General features: G+C 43.9%; 1 protein-coding gene across 5 annotated transcripts in view; it reads left to right on the forward strand.

The window, feature by feature from the left end:
- bdh2 (3-hydroxybutyrate dehydrogenase, type 2) overlaps positions 1-13,203 on the forward strand; it is a 98,583-nt gene that overhangs the window by 73,693 nt on the left and 11,687 nt on the right. For 2 of the 5 annotated variants that reach the window (XM_068047301.1, XM_068047311.1), the window contains exons 8-9: positions 831-889; positions 11,409-11,733. In XM_068047301.1, the coding sequence (XP_067903402.1) occupies positions 831-889; positions 11,409-11,675 (326 nt within the window). In that variant the 3' untranslated portion in view covers positions 11,676-11,733. The other 3 variants (XM_068047329.1, XM_068047292.1, XM_068047321.1) reach the window with 3 other exon arrangements.

Below are 13,203 nucleotides of genomic sequence, written 5' to 3' on the forward strand. Positions count from 1 at the left end.
GGGCTGGAGAAGGACATCAAACAGGAGCCAGGAAGAAAATTAGGCGAAGAAACTGAAGCTTGGTCAAAGAAGTAGGTTCTGAGGAGGCTTTTGAAGGTGGGGATTGGAGTAGCTAGGGGGAATGTGTTTGGGAAAAGAAATCAAAGGAACAGAGCTGAAGTACCTGTAGTGCAACAGACAGGAGAACACAAAGTAATCCAGAATACTGGATTTTAGGTTCATTTCAAGGTCAAGTAGAATATCTAGAAACTGAAGATAGAGCAGTCAGCACAGAATTCAAAGGAGATCTCATGCTTGACCAACCTTATTGAATACATTTAAGAAGTAACAGTAAAGGTAGAAAGGGTAATGTAGTAGATGTAATATATTTGGATATTTAAAAGGCCTTTGATAAGATACAGCATAGTAGACTCATGACTAAGGTTAGAACGTATGGAGTCAGGGACAAGGGAAAACTTCTTTCCCCAGAGAGTGGTGAGACTGTGGAACTCACTACCACGAGGAGTAGTTGAGGTGAATAATGTAGATGCATTTAAGGTGAAGCGAGATAAACGCCTGAGGGAGAAAGCAATAGAAGATGTTGATGGGATTAAATGAGGAAGTGTGAGCAGAGGCTCGTGTGGAGCACCGACACCAACACAGACCAGTTGAGCCGAATGGCCTGTTACTGTGCTGTAAATTCTGTCGTTCTATGTAATAAGTAGTGTGCTGTTTACTAGCTGTCAATGCAGGGTCTGTTTTCAGCATAATATGAAGTGGTTCTCGTTATAAGATAACAAGCGTGTTACTGGTGATTTCATCCTAGATTTTATGTTTTTTTTATTTCCAAGGTACTGTGGACACACCATCCCTAAGAGAAAGAATCCAAGCCCAGCCAAATCCTGAACAGGTAGATGTATAACGGCTAATAATATATCACATCTCCAGCATTAATGGGCTATAAATTTGTAGCCCTATCTTTGACCCACGCTACTTTTGAAAGCAGCTTAGCCACTGAGAGCTTGCATTTGTGGAATTAATTTTAAAAAGAGTCGGTGATGAATATTGGCACATGCTTGCCTCAGCCACTCTTACAATGCACAGACCCCTAAAGCTCTGCAACTCTGTGGAACTGGCAGAATCAAAAGCAAGAGAGAGGTGAGCATTGGTTGGCCTGACTGGAAACTGAACCATTTCGGGGAGCAATTTCTGGCAGGTCAGCCAGAGGTCTAATAAAAGCAGGAATGCACCTTTTAAAGCGAGGTTGCATTCCTTGGTAGCTTCTTCCATTTCTGAGGTGCTGGCAGGAGACTCATTTATGAAACGAGTGATAGGCAGGCCCCTGGGAAGTGCTTGAAGAAGAAGTGAGGATAAGAAGGGAAAACTTGTTCTTCAGCAGTGCCTGGTGGATTGCGAAACATGCTGCCCACCAGGTATGGAGAAGCGTTCAGCTCCAGGAATGTCAACCCCAGGATCTGGATACAGTGCAGAAAGTGCTTCAGTGACATCAGTAGAGAAACAAGGGTGAGTACTGCTCTTCATTTATTCCTCTGTCTCTACAACACATGGTAGGTTCTTCACCCACATCCCCGACCATTCTCTCTTCCTAACAGCACTGTGCGCCTACCTACACCACATGGACTGCAGCAGTTCAAGAAGGCAGCTCACCACCAGCTTCTCGAGGGCAATTAGGATGGCAACAAAGGCTGGCCTTGCCAGTGACACTCATGTCCCATGAAAGAATAAAACAAATCACTTTATTCACCACGCCACCACTTACTATCAGTCCAAACACACTCTCACCTCTTCCTTGCTCCCTTCACACCAGCCACTAGCACCATTCTCCTCTCACTTGGTAGCCATTGCAGAATCACCAACTTCTCTGAGGGCCTCATCCTCACTTCACATGCAATGTACTTGCTTCCCATTCAATGCCTCCACGTTCTGCTTGCATCCTGCTCCTTCTCCCTTTCAGCATATGCACTACCAACATAAACCCCACACATCCAGGCTCTCCTTACAGTAGCCACTCACTAACTCTCGCACCCTCTCTTGCTTGGGTCAAAACTGTGCAAAATAACCTTGGGAGAAGCAAGACACAGGAGGACCAGCTAACTTCATGCCCTCAGTGAACTGGAATAGAAAGCCATGGAAATTTGTGGGCTTGCCAGAGTTGTGTGCATCGGGCATTTTGAGGTTGAGTGCTTCATGGAACAAGGTCTCTGACAATTACTTGTACCACTTAATTAGACAGTGGAATGACGCACATTCATCCAGCTTGTCTACATCAAATCACATTATGATACATGTCTTCTGCAATCATACAGCCCCAATGCTGTCCTAACTCTTCTCCCTTATGTCTTTCCTCTAAGTCTTTCCCAATATCCAGAGTCTCCTGAAGAAGACACCTCTGCAGAGGAGAATCCTTCTGAGGAGGCACCATCATGCACTCCATCACCATCAGGCGCCTGCACAGATTGGCACTCCAGCTGAGTTAGAGAGTGAGGTAGAGAGGTCTGTATGTGGTGTTGTACCTGATGGCAGGGACAGCCCAGAAATCAGCTCACCAGAGGGTGCATTCCTCTCCCACCTCTGCTAAGGAGGACAGAGATGAGGAATATGGGAACCCAACAATGGGAAGAAAAATACTGCTTCACCCAAGCAGTTGTACAAGGTGTTCTAGTCCTGCCAACAAGTTCCAGTAATATGACTGAATGTATGAAGGAGTCCACTTCCAGTTTGAGTCATGTCATCTCTCATGATATCTATTGTCTCGGCTGGATCCTCTCAGGCTCGATCACCGAGTTGTTGTCAGCCATGGGTGTCTCAAGACTCCAACATGATCACCAGCTCACCAGAAGGCACTAGGGGAACACCCCGAGCACAATGAGGAAGCTATCTATTAAGAAAAGCACTGTGGGTTGAGCACGTGGATGTGATGAGATTTTATCGTTGATACTGCACAGAGGAGGCCATTCAACCCATCATGCCTTTGAAAGAGTGTAAAATTATTGCCATTCTCAGCCCTTTCCCGATATCCATACAATTTCCTCTCCTTCAGGTATTTATCCAATTCCATTTTGAAAGTTACTACTGGATTTGTTTCCACGGCCTTTTAGGCAGCGCATTGCAGATCACAACTCATTGCATTTAAAAAAAAACAATTCTCTTCAAAATAAGTTGGATCAAGACCAGTGGTTCTGACTTTATTAATCATTGACTAAAGGGTCTCTCACAGCCAGCAGATGAAAAGTGCTATATGGCGTTGTGTATATGTGCAGCAATCTTGAAAAAGACAATTTTAGTATAGTTCAGTGTGTTTCTTAAAAGACCATTTTTATAGAGTTTTCTGAAACTGGCCTACAATAACTGTTAGAAACATTTAGAGGCGATTATATTACAATAGTTAATTCTCTTCAAAAGTACTTTCTTGGCTATGACATACTTTGGGACATCCTGAAACGTTAAAGGTACAATAAAAATCTAAGTTCTCTCTTTCCTCTATAGTTACACTTTTAAGGATTCCACTTGGCTCTGTAGCAGTAACTGTGCCTCTTAAGTCACAAAATTGTGGGTCCAAGCCCCACTCCCGAACTTAAGCACATGATTTAACTGAGATGTAAGTGCAGTGCTGAGGGAGTGCTGGAGGATCAGAGGAGTCACCTTTCTGTTCAGATGGGTATCTTAGCCAGCAATAATCCCTTGATCCATCAAAATAGTTTAGCTGGTCATTCATCTCTGTTTGTTGGACCGTTCTGTATGCCAATTAGCTGCATTTGCCTATATACAACAGACTACACTTCTAAATGTCCCATGGGTATGAGAGGCACTATATGAATGCAGTCTTTACTTTCTTTGTTTTACATTATCAATTTGGTTATATATTAATAAAAATGGTTCTTCTACCGTTTATAAGGATACACTTCATGACCCTTCTTAGTTGATAAGCTGAGAATAAAAATGCAACTTTTGTTGCCCACAGGCAGTGAGGGTTCAGGATAGCAGATAAGTAGCCATCCAGAAGAGTAGGAAGAGGCAGTAATTTCAGGAGCCTCCAAGGTGCATGCCACTCTCAAACCGGTACTCAGCATTGGTGATTGCTGGAGTGACGACATCCTGAAGGAATGCAGTCCAGACCATGGCACCAATGTGCTTGGGAATGTACAGAAAGAAACAGCAAAGAGTAGAAATGCAATTGTTATAGGAGATTCCATAGTTAGGGGGTGAGACAGGCATTTCTGTAACCATCATCGTGAGTCCTGCTTGGTGTGTTGCCTCCATGATGTCAGGGTAATGGACATCACAGACAGGGTGCAGGATATTCTGCAGGGGGAATGGATTGAGCCAGAAATTGTGGTACATGTTGGTACCAATGACATAGAGAGAGCAGGTATTGAGGTCCTAAGGTCAGATTCTCAGGAGCTAAGGAGGAAGTTAAAAAGTAGGACCTCGAAGGTGGTAATTTCTGGATTACTCCAAGTGCCACAAGCTAGCGAGAGTAGAAATAGGAAGATAGGGAGGATCAATGCATGGCTTGAGGTGCAGGAGGAAGGACTTCAGATCCTTGGGACCAGTTCTGGGGCAGGAGGTTACACCTCAACAGGACTGGGACCAATGTCCTTGTGGGGAGGTTCACTAGTGTGGTTTGGGAGGGTTTAAACTAAATTGGCAGGGGGATGGGCATCAGTATATACAAGTAGAAAAGAGGAATAAGGTACACAAGTGAGAGTGTTGGATAGTACTAGAGAAGGAAGTAGTACTATATTAGATCTGAGCAGACTGAGAAGGACTATGAGGAATACAAAGTCAGGTTTAAAATGCATGTATGTGGTGAATAAGGTTAGTGAGCTACAAGCACAAATAACCATGTGGGAATATGATGTAGAGGCAATATCGGAAACATGGCTTAAAAATGGTGAGGACTGGGTGCTTATTATGCAGAGGTACAAAGTGTTGAGAAAAGCTAGGGAAGGAAAAAAGGGAGTTGGGGTGGCATTACTGATTAGGGAAGACATTGTAGTGTTGGAAAGAGAGGATGTCTTTGAGGGGGCAAAGACGGAATCCATTTGGTTAGAATTGAGACGCAAAAAGGGTATGATCACGCTACTGGGGGTATTCTCTCAGCCTCCAAATAGTGAGACAGAAAGATAGAGATAAAGGCCTGCTCAGGTCAGGGGTAAAAAACCCAACCTGAACCCGACAGGACCACATCGGACCCGAGTCCGAGCCTGACCCGACCCGACCACCGGAATGTTCCTTTTACTTAACGTGCGACTCCCAATCTTCAGGAAGCTGCAGCATGAGCGTGATAACGTCATAGAGACACTCACTGCGCAGACTCAGAGTTTCCTTCTTTGACGTCCTGGGCTCCTAGCTCAGGTAGGTTTTTTATTTTTAACACGTCTTGCTGTGTGTGTCCGACCCGGGCCCGAAAGCCAGACCCAGAAGAGCGACCCAACCTGACCCGAACCCGACTCATGTCGTCTGTTCCCTTCGGGTACCGGTCGGGTAGCAGGCCTTTAGATAGAGGAGCAAATCTACAGGGAAATCGCAGAGATGTGCAAGAACTATAGAGTGGTAATGTTGGGGGACTTTAATTGCCCAAATATTGAGTGGGATAATGCTGGAGTAAAGGGAAAGGAAGTGAGGAATTCCTAATTATAAATAAAAGCAAAATACTGCAGATGTTGGAAATCTGAAATAAAAACAAGAAATGCTTGAAATACTCAGTCATTCTGGCAGCATCTGTAGAGAGAGAAGCAGAGTTAATGTTTCGGGTCAGTGACTTTTCATCAGAACTGGCAAAGGTTAGAAATGTAATAGGTTTTAAGCAAATAAAGCAGGGGTGGGGCAAGAGATAACAAAAGGGAAGGTGTTGATGGGATAGAGGGTTACAGAGAATAACTGACCAGAAGGTCATGGAGCAAAGGCAAACGGTATGTTAATGGTGTGCTGAAAGACAAAGCGTTAGTGAAGAGAGGGTGTTAATGGACAGAAAAATGAACAGCCTTGGCCCAAAGCACAAACAATAAAAAAAAAGTGGGCAGGCACATGGTAAAATAAAAATGAATGATGAAACCAACTAAAATAAAATTAAAATTAAAAATAACTACAAATAAAAAGGGGGGCCCGTCATGCTCTGAAATTATTGAACTCAGTGTTCAGTCTGGCAGGCTGTAGTGTGCCTAATCAGTAAATGAGATGCTGTTCCTCGAGCTTACGTTGATGTTCACTGGAACACTGCAGCAAGCCCAGGACAGAGATGTGAGCATGAGAGCAGGGGGGTGTGTTGAAATGGCAAATTCCTAAAATGAGTTCAGGAGAACTTCCTTGACCAGTATGTTCTCAGTTCAACTAGGAAGGAAGCTTTGCTGGAGAATGAGGTGGACCAAGTGTCTGTGAAGAACTCTTGGGTAAAAGTGATCATCGTATCACAAGGTTTAGATCAGTAAAGGAGAAGAGCAAGAAACAATCTAAAGTAGAACTTATAAAGTGGAATAGGGCTAACTTCAATGGGATGAGAGGGAATCTAGCCAGAGATTTATTTTTTGTTATTCTTTCACAGGATGGCTAGGCTAGCATTTATTGCCCATCCATAATTGCCCTTGAGAAGATGATGGTGAGCCACCTTCATGAGCCGCTACAGTCCTTGGGGTGTAGGTACACCCACGGTGCTGTTAGGAAGGGAGTTCCAGGACATTGACTCAGTGACAGTGAAGGAACGGCGATATAGTTCCAAATCAGGATGGTGTGTGACTTGGAAGGGAACTTGCAGGTGATGGTGTTCCCATGCATCTGCCAGCCTTGTCCTTCTAGGTGGTAGAGGTCGTGGGTTTGGAAGGTGCTGTCGAAGGATCCTTGGTGAGTTGCTGCAGTGCATCTTGTAGATGGTACACACTGCTGCCACTGTGTGTTGGTAGTGGAGGAAGTAAATGTTTAAGCTGCTGGATGGGGTGCCTTTGTCCTGGATGGTGTTAAGCTTCTTGAGTGTTGTTGGAGCTGCCCCCATCCAGGAAATTGGAGAGTATTTCATCACACTCCTGACTTGTGCCTTGTAAATGGTGGACAGGCATTGGGGAGTCAGGAGGTGAGTTCCTTGCCACAGCATTCCCAGCCTTTGACCTGCTGTTCTAGCCACAGCCTATATGGGGCAGTTCCAGTTCAAATTCTGATCCTTGGTAACCCCTAGGATGTTGATAGTGGGGGATTCAGTGATGGTCATGCCATTGAATGTCAAGGGGAGATGGTTGGATTCTCTCTTGTTGGAGAGGCAGTGGTGTAGTGATAATGTCACTGGACTAGCAATGCAGAGGCCCAGGCTAAAGCTCTGGGTACATAGGTTCAAAACCCACCATGGCAGATGGTGGAATTTGAACTCAATTAATAAATCTGGAATTAAAAAGCTATTCTCGGTAATGGTGACCATGAAATCTTTGTCAATTCTCGTAAAAACCCAACTGGTTCACTAATGTCCTTTAGTGAAGGAAATCTGCTGTCCTTACCTGGTCTGGCCTACAGGTGACTCCAGACCCACAGTAATGTGGTTGACTCTTAAATGCTCTCTGAAATGGCCTAGCAAGCCACTCAGTTCTACCAAACCGCTAGAGTAAAATGAAACCAAAGATTGACAGGAAATACTGTAACGGAACAATGGGTGACCTTTAAGGAGATGTTTCAGATAAAGGCTCAGTTAATGTTTCTGGTCTGTGACCTTTCATTAGAACTGGCCACAGAATTGTATGAAGCAAGTAAGGTAAATTCTTCAAGTAAGAACCAGTAAAGCATGGCTACCTGACCTGAACCCTACTAGACCCATCTACATGTGTCGGATTCGGGTTGGGTTGGGTCAGGTCGAAATTCCGAGTCCAGCATTTGGGCTCGGGCCGGGTCGGGTTAGACACTGCTTCCGGGAAGTTACGGGATCAGGCTTACCCATGATTCTCCACAACACCAGCTGCAGGAATAGCCTGTTGCAAGAACAGATGAAGGAGATTCCTGTCGGGTTGGGTCGGGCGTGAAAAAAATTAAAGGGCTCAGGCTCCGGTCGGGTGCGGGTTGGCTCTGGTCAGATCGGGCCTGGGTCGGGTTTTAATTTTATACCCGAGCCAGGCTTTATGAACCAGGCCAAATACAATGGCTCAGATTTTGCAATCCCAATAGTGAGACACTTGCAGCTACTGAGAGACGGAACAGCACTGCATTTCCGGAAATCGCACATTGCGCCAAAAACCGTAAGTTGCAGCGCGCCTACAATGATGGTCCCACTGTGCTGCTTTGGAAAGCAGCAGGGACTCATAATTCGTTAATTTGGGCTGATTGCCCATAACTAGCGCGGGTTTTAATGCAGATTTATTTAGAGCGCATCTGCGCAACGTACTGGCCCAATTTTGCAGTAAGCCACAAATTGGCAGCATATACCACTGACTGCACTGAGAATTACAAACTTACCTGGTTCATTGTCTGCAGTGAGAGCTGCAGGACATCACTGCAGGTGTTCCTCAGGGTAGTATCCTAGGCCCAACCATCTTCAGCTGCTTCATCAATGACCTTCCTTCAATTATAAGGTCAGAAGTGGGGATGTTCGCTGATGATTGCAAAATGTTCAACACCATTCACAACTCCTCAGATACTGAAGCAGTCCGTGTAGAAATGCAGCAAGACCTGGACAGTATCCAGGCTTGGGCTGATAAGTGGCAAGTAACATTCGTGCCACACAAGTGCTAGGCAATGATCATCTCCAACAAGAGAGAATCTAACCATCTCTCCTTGACATTCAATGGTATAACCATCGCTGAATTCCCCCACTATAAACATCCTAGGGGCTACCATTGACCAGAAACTGAACTGGAGTAGCCATATAAATACCGTGGCTACAAGAGCAGGTCAGAGGCTAAGAATCCTGCGTCGAGTAACTCACCTCCTGACTCCCCAATGCCTGACCACCATCTACAAGGCACAAGTCAGGAGTGTGATGGAATACTCTCCACTTGCCTGGATGGGTGCAGCTCCAACAACACTTAAGAAACTCGACACCATCCAGGACAAAACAGCCCGCTTGATTGGCACCCCATCCACAAACATTCACTCCCTCCACCATTGACGTACAGTGGCAGCAGTGTGTACCATCTACAAGATGCACTGCAGCAAAGCACCAAGGCTCCTTAGACAGCACCTTCCAAACCTGCGACCTCTACCACCTCGAAGGACAAGAGCAGCAGATGCATGGGAACAGCGGCACAGTGATGGAGTGGTTAGCACCGCAGCCTCACAGCTCCAGTAACCCGGGTTCAATTCTGGGTACTGCACTGTGTGGAGTTTGCAAGTTTTCCCTGTGTCTGCGTGGGTTTCCAACTAGAAGGACAAGGGCAGCAAATGCATGGGAACACCACTACCTCCAAGTCACACACCATCCTGACTTGGAATGACATTGTCGTTCCTTCACTATCACTGGGCCAAAATCCTGGAACTCCCTTCCTAACAGCACTGTGGATGTACCTAAGCCAAATGGACTGCAGCGGGTGCAGCGGTTCAAGAAGGCAGCTCGCCACCACCTTCTCAAGGGCAATTAGGGATGGGCAATAAATGCTGGCCTGGTCAGCGACGCCCACATCCCATGAATGAATAAAAAAAAAGCTTCTTGCTGTAGCATGCTCCAACGTCGAAACAATTTGCAAGGCCTAGCAACATGGCGCATTGCTGGAGAAGCAATACCTCCTAATTACATCACAAGCTGAAGAGACATCCATTGAGGTCAGTCTTCAGCTCAAAGGCAAATGAGTGTTTTATTATGATTTAAATACTTTTCCAATGACCCGGAGAAGTGTGATATTTGTAAAAATACACTCTTTGACCCTGCTGCAAAATCTTACATTGCAAATATGCAGGGCGTTTTTTTAGAAGTTTATAATGTTGATTTATAGATACATAAAGAACGTTGTGTAAATTGAATATGGTATGGCAACAGCTGTTGCAGTGGGATATTTCTTAAGTTCTAAACAGCATTTTATTTTAAAAAGAAACACTGCCGCAATACAGCTGGCACATATTAACACCGCCTTAAAATTTATACGCCGGATCCTGGTGATGTGGTTGGTATTTTCCGCTTCTTCAGCAGAACATTAATTGCAGCCTTAACGTCAGAATGGTATCTCTTCTGATGCTGTTTAAGACAAATTTGTGAAAGATCACAGAAACAGGATCCAATAATATCATTAGCTGAGAAAACCAGCTGGGATGTACCACACCCCGCAGAGTGAGAGACGGGTTGTTAGACTAAAGTCTACCAAGCAAAATAGAAACGGTTCAGAATTTCAATTATGGTGATTCAGGTTTTCTAATTTATAAAACAATAATACAAGATTATGAGGGGCATTGATAGGTTAGATAAGAAGAAACTTTTTCCCTTAGCAGAGGGGTCAAGAACGAGGGAGCATAGATTTAGGGTAAGGGGCAGGAGGTTTAGGGGGGATTTGAGGAAAATTATTTTCACCCAGAGGGTGGTTGGAATCTGGAACGCACTGCCTGAAGAGGTGGTAGAGGCAGGAACCCTCACAACATTTAAGAAGTATTTAGATGAGCACTTGAAACGCCATAGTGTACAAGGTTACGGGCCAAGTGCTGGAAAATGGGATTAGAATAGTTGGGTGCTGGATGGCTGGCACAGACACGATGGGCCAAAGCGCCTGTTTCTGTGCTGTGTAACTCTATGACTAATACGTGGGTTCTCTCCCCACCCCCTCTGTCACAGCAAGCGTAGAGCCTGCTCGGGAACGCATTCACATCTGTAAACACCATTAACAGAAATTTTTAACTTTTACTTGGTGCCTTTGCTTGATTCCCATGTCCAAAGGAGAAAATTTTAGTGGTACCAATTCAGTGTTGTTTGACCTTTTTTGAAGAAGTTATTTATTTCGATTGAATCTGTTTTAGTCTGATTGCTGTTATTTGTTGAGTCTTACATTAAAGCAGAATTATTAATCACCTATTCAAATCCAATGCTGTGCCATTCAACTCATGTTAAACCTACCAGCATTTCATGTTCAAAATGCTAACATCAGATCATAGATAGTCAGAACATGGTGCTATATTAATGGTCCCTGCAAAAGTGCACTGCATCCTAATGTCACGATCAATGTTTTTAGGACAACGTATCACAACAGTAAGGATCGGATCAGAGAACAATTTTTTAAAAACTCCAGATGGATGACAGTTTAGGGCCTCGATGGGGGAAACAAAAGATGACAGTATGTTGTGAAGGGAAATGTAGAGGCAAGTCAGACTGGCAAAGAGGGAATATGAGTTAGAATGGCAGTTAACATTAAAGTGCAGCCAAAAATCTTGTAGCGACATGTAAATAGCAAGTGGCTGGTGTTACGATCGCTGGACTTAGTAGGATGATTTTTTTTTTTAAACTGTGATTTTCAATGCAGTGTAAAAAGATTTCAGAGGCCACATGTGAACTCACACCAAGACTGCCCAGAAACAAGCCTATGTCTTGGGGGGGTTACCATGACAACAAGGAATCCAGATTAAAGACCCTTTTGAAAACAGAATACAAGGTTGTGACACCTGAAAGGACAATGTGTTTCACTCTCCCAGACTTTCAGATGGTAAACAAGAAGCCAGAAATTCTCAAATGCAAATTCGAGTTGCAATTGCTAACATCTGGAAACAAAGGAAGGCCCAGGTGGTTTTGATGTGGCTAGACTAATGGACTCTGAATATTGTAAAAGGAAAATGACGATTGACTTTTGATTCTGGATAGGTTCAACCGGCTTTCCTAAGTCTGACAAGCTGTAAAGAAGAAAGGATAACACAAAGAAACTATTCGGAACTGCACAGCCTCAGAAGAGAGGGAGAAAAAAACTTCTCTCAGAACACTGATACAGCGAAAGGCTGCTAAGATTTGAACCAGGTTTGAAGACTCGAGGTTTGCAGAGGAGAAAAAAATCAACAGTCACCAGAGATTGCCTTGTTACAGAAGAACAGTTGAGTGTGCTGGAAGAAGTGAACGAAGAGGACATTGGTTTTGAGAAGAATACTGAGAGAGCCAACCCATTGCAACTGGGAGGAGTTTGGGACTTTTAATTGCAAGGATACCTTCTCGATGAGAACACTGTGTAACTTATAAATGTGGTGTGGGCTTTTCAAGTGTGTTAATAAGTTAATGGGAAATATCTTTCTCTGTAATTTAGTGTATTAGCTACCTACTAAATACTGTTTAACTAATGTTGATTTTTAGTTTAGTTGTTATAGTAAAAGTCTTAAAACGTGAAATCTTGTCATGTAATCCTTTAATCAGTGGGGGGAATTTATATCTCGTGTTTTTAAAATTAATGGTCTCAGTTGAGGTCATAACACTAGTAAAAGGCTGTGTGGGTCCTTTTAGGGACAAAAAGACGATGATATATGCTTAGACATGCAGGTCAAGGCTAGAATACTTAATGAATACTTTGTATTGATGTTTACTAAGGAAGAGGATGCTGACAAAATATTGGTAGAAGCAGCGGTGATAGAGGTAATGGCTGGGCTGAAAATTGATAGGAAGGATGCAGTGTAAAGGCTGGCTATGCTAAAAATAGATAAGTCGCCCAGACCAGACCAGACAGCTTGCAGCCCAGGCTGCTAAAAGAAGTAGGAGTGGAGTTAGCAGAAGGACTTTCCATAATCTTCCAATCTTCCCTACAGGAGGTGCCAGAGGATTGGAGAGTGATAAATGTGACACCTTATTCACGTAAGGACATTTCTAGTAACTACAGGCTGTCACTTTAACAACAGTGGTGGATAAGGTTTTAGAAACAGTAATCAGGGAAAAAAATCAACAGGCACTTGGAGAGGTTTGGACTTAATTAAGGAGAGCCAGCACAGATTTGTAAAAGGCAGATGCTGCTTGACTAGTCTAACTTTTTGGTTGAAGGGAATGTGGTGGATGTTGTCTGTATGGATTTTAAGAAAGCATTTGACAAAGTACCACATAAAAGGCTGGTTAACAAAAACTAAGGCTCAAGGAATAGGAGAGTCAGTGACAGCCTGGATATAAAATTGGCTTAAGGACATAAAAAGTCATGGTAACTGGTTGTTTTTCAGACTGGAGGATGGTAGACAGTGGTGTTTCCCAAGGGACAGTGTTTGGATCACTGCTTTTTTTGCTACAGATAAGTGACTTGGATATTGGAATACAGAGTAAAATTTCAAAATTTGCTGATGATTCCAAACTTAGAGGAG

This window comes from Heterodontus francisci, chromosome 1, assembly GCF_036365525.1.
Source record: "Heterodontus francisci isolate sHetFra1 chromosome 1, sHetFra1.hap1, whole genome shotgun sequence".
NCBI lineage: Eukaryota > Metazoa > Chordata > Chondrichthyes > Heterodontiformes > Heterodontidae > Heterodontus > Heterodontus francisci.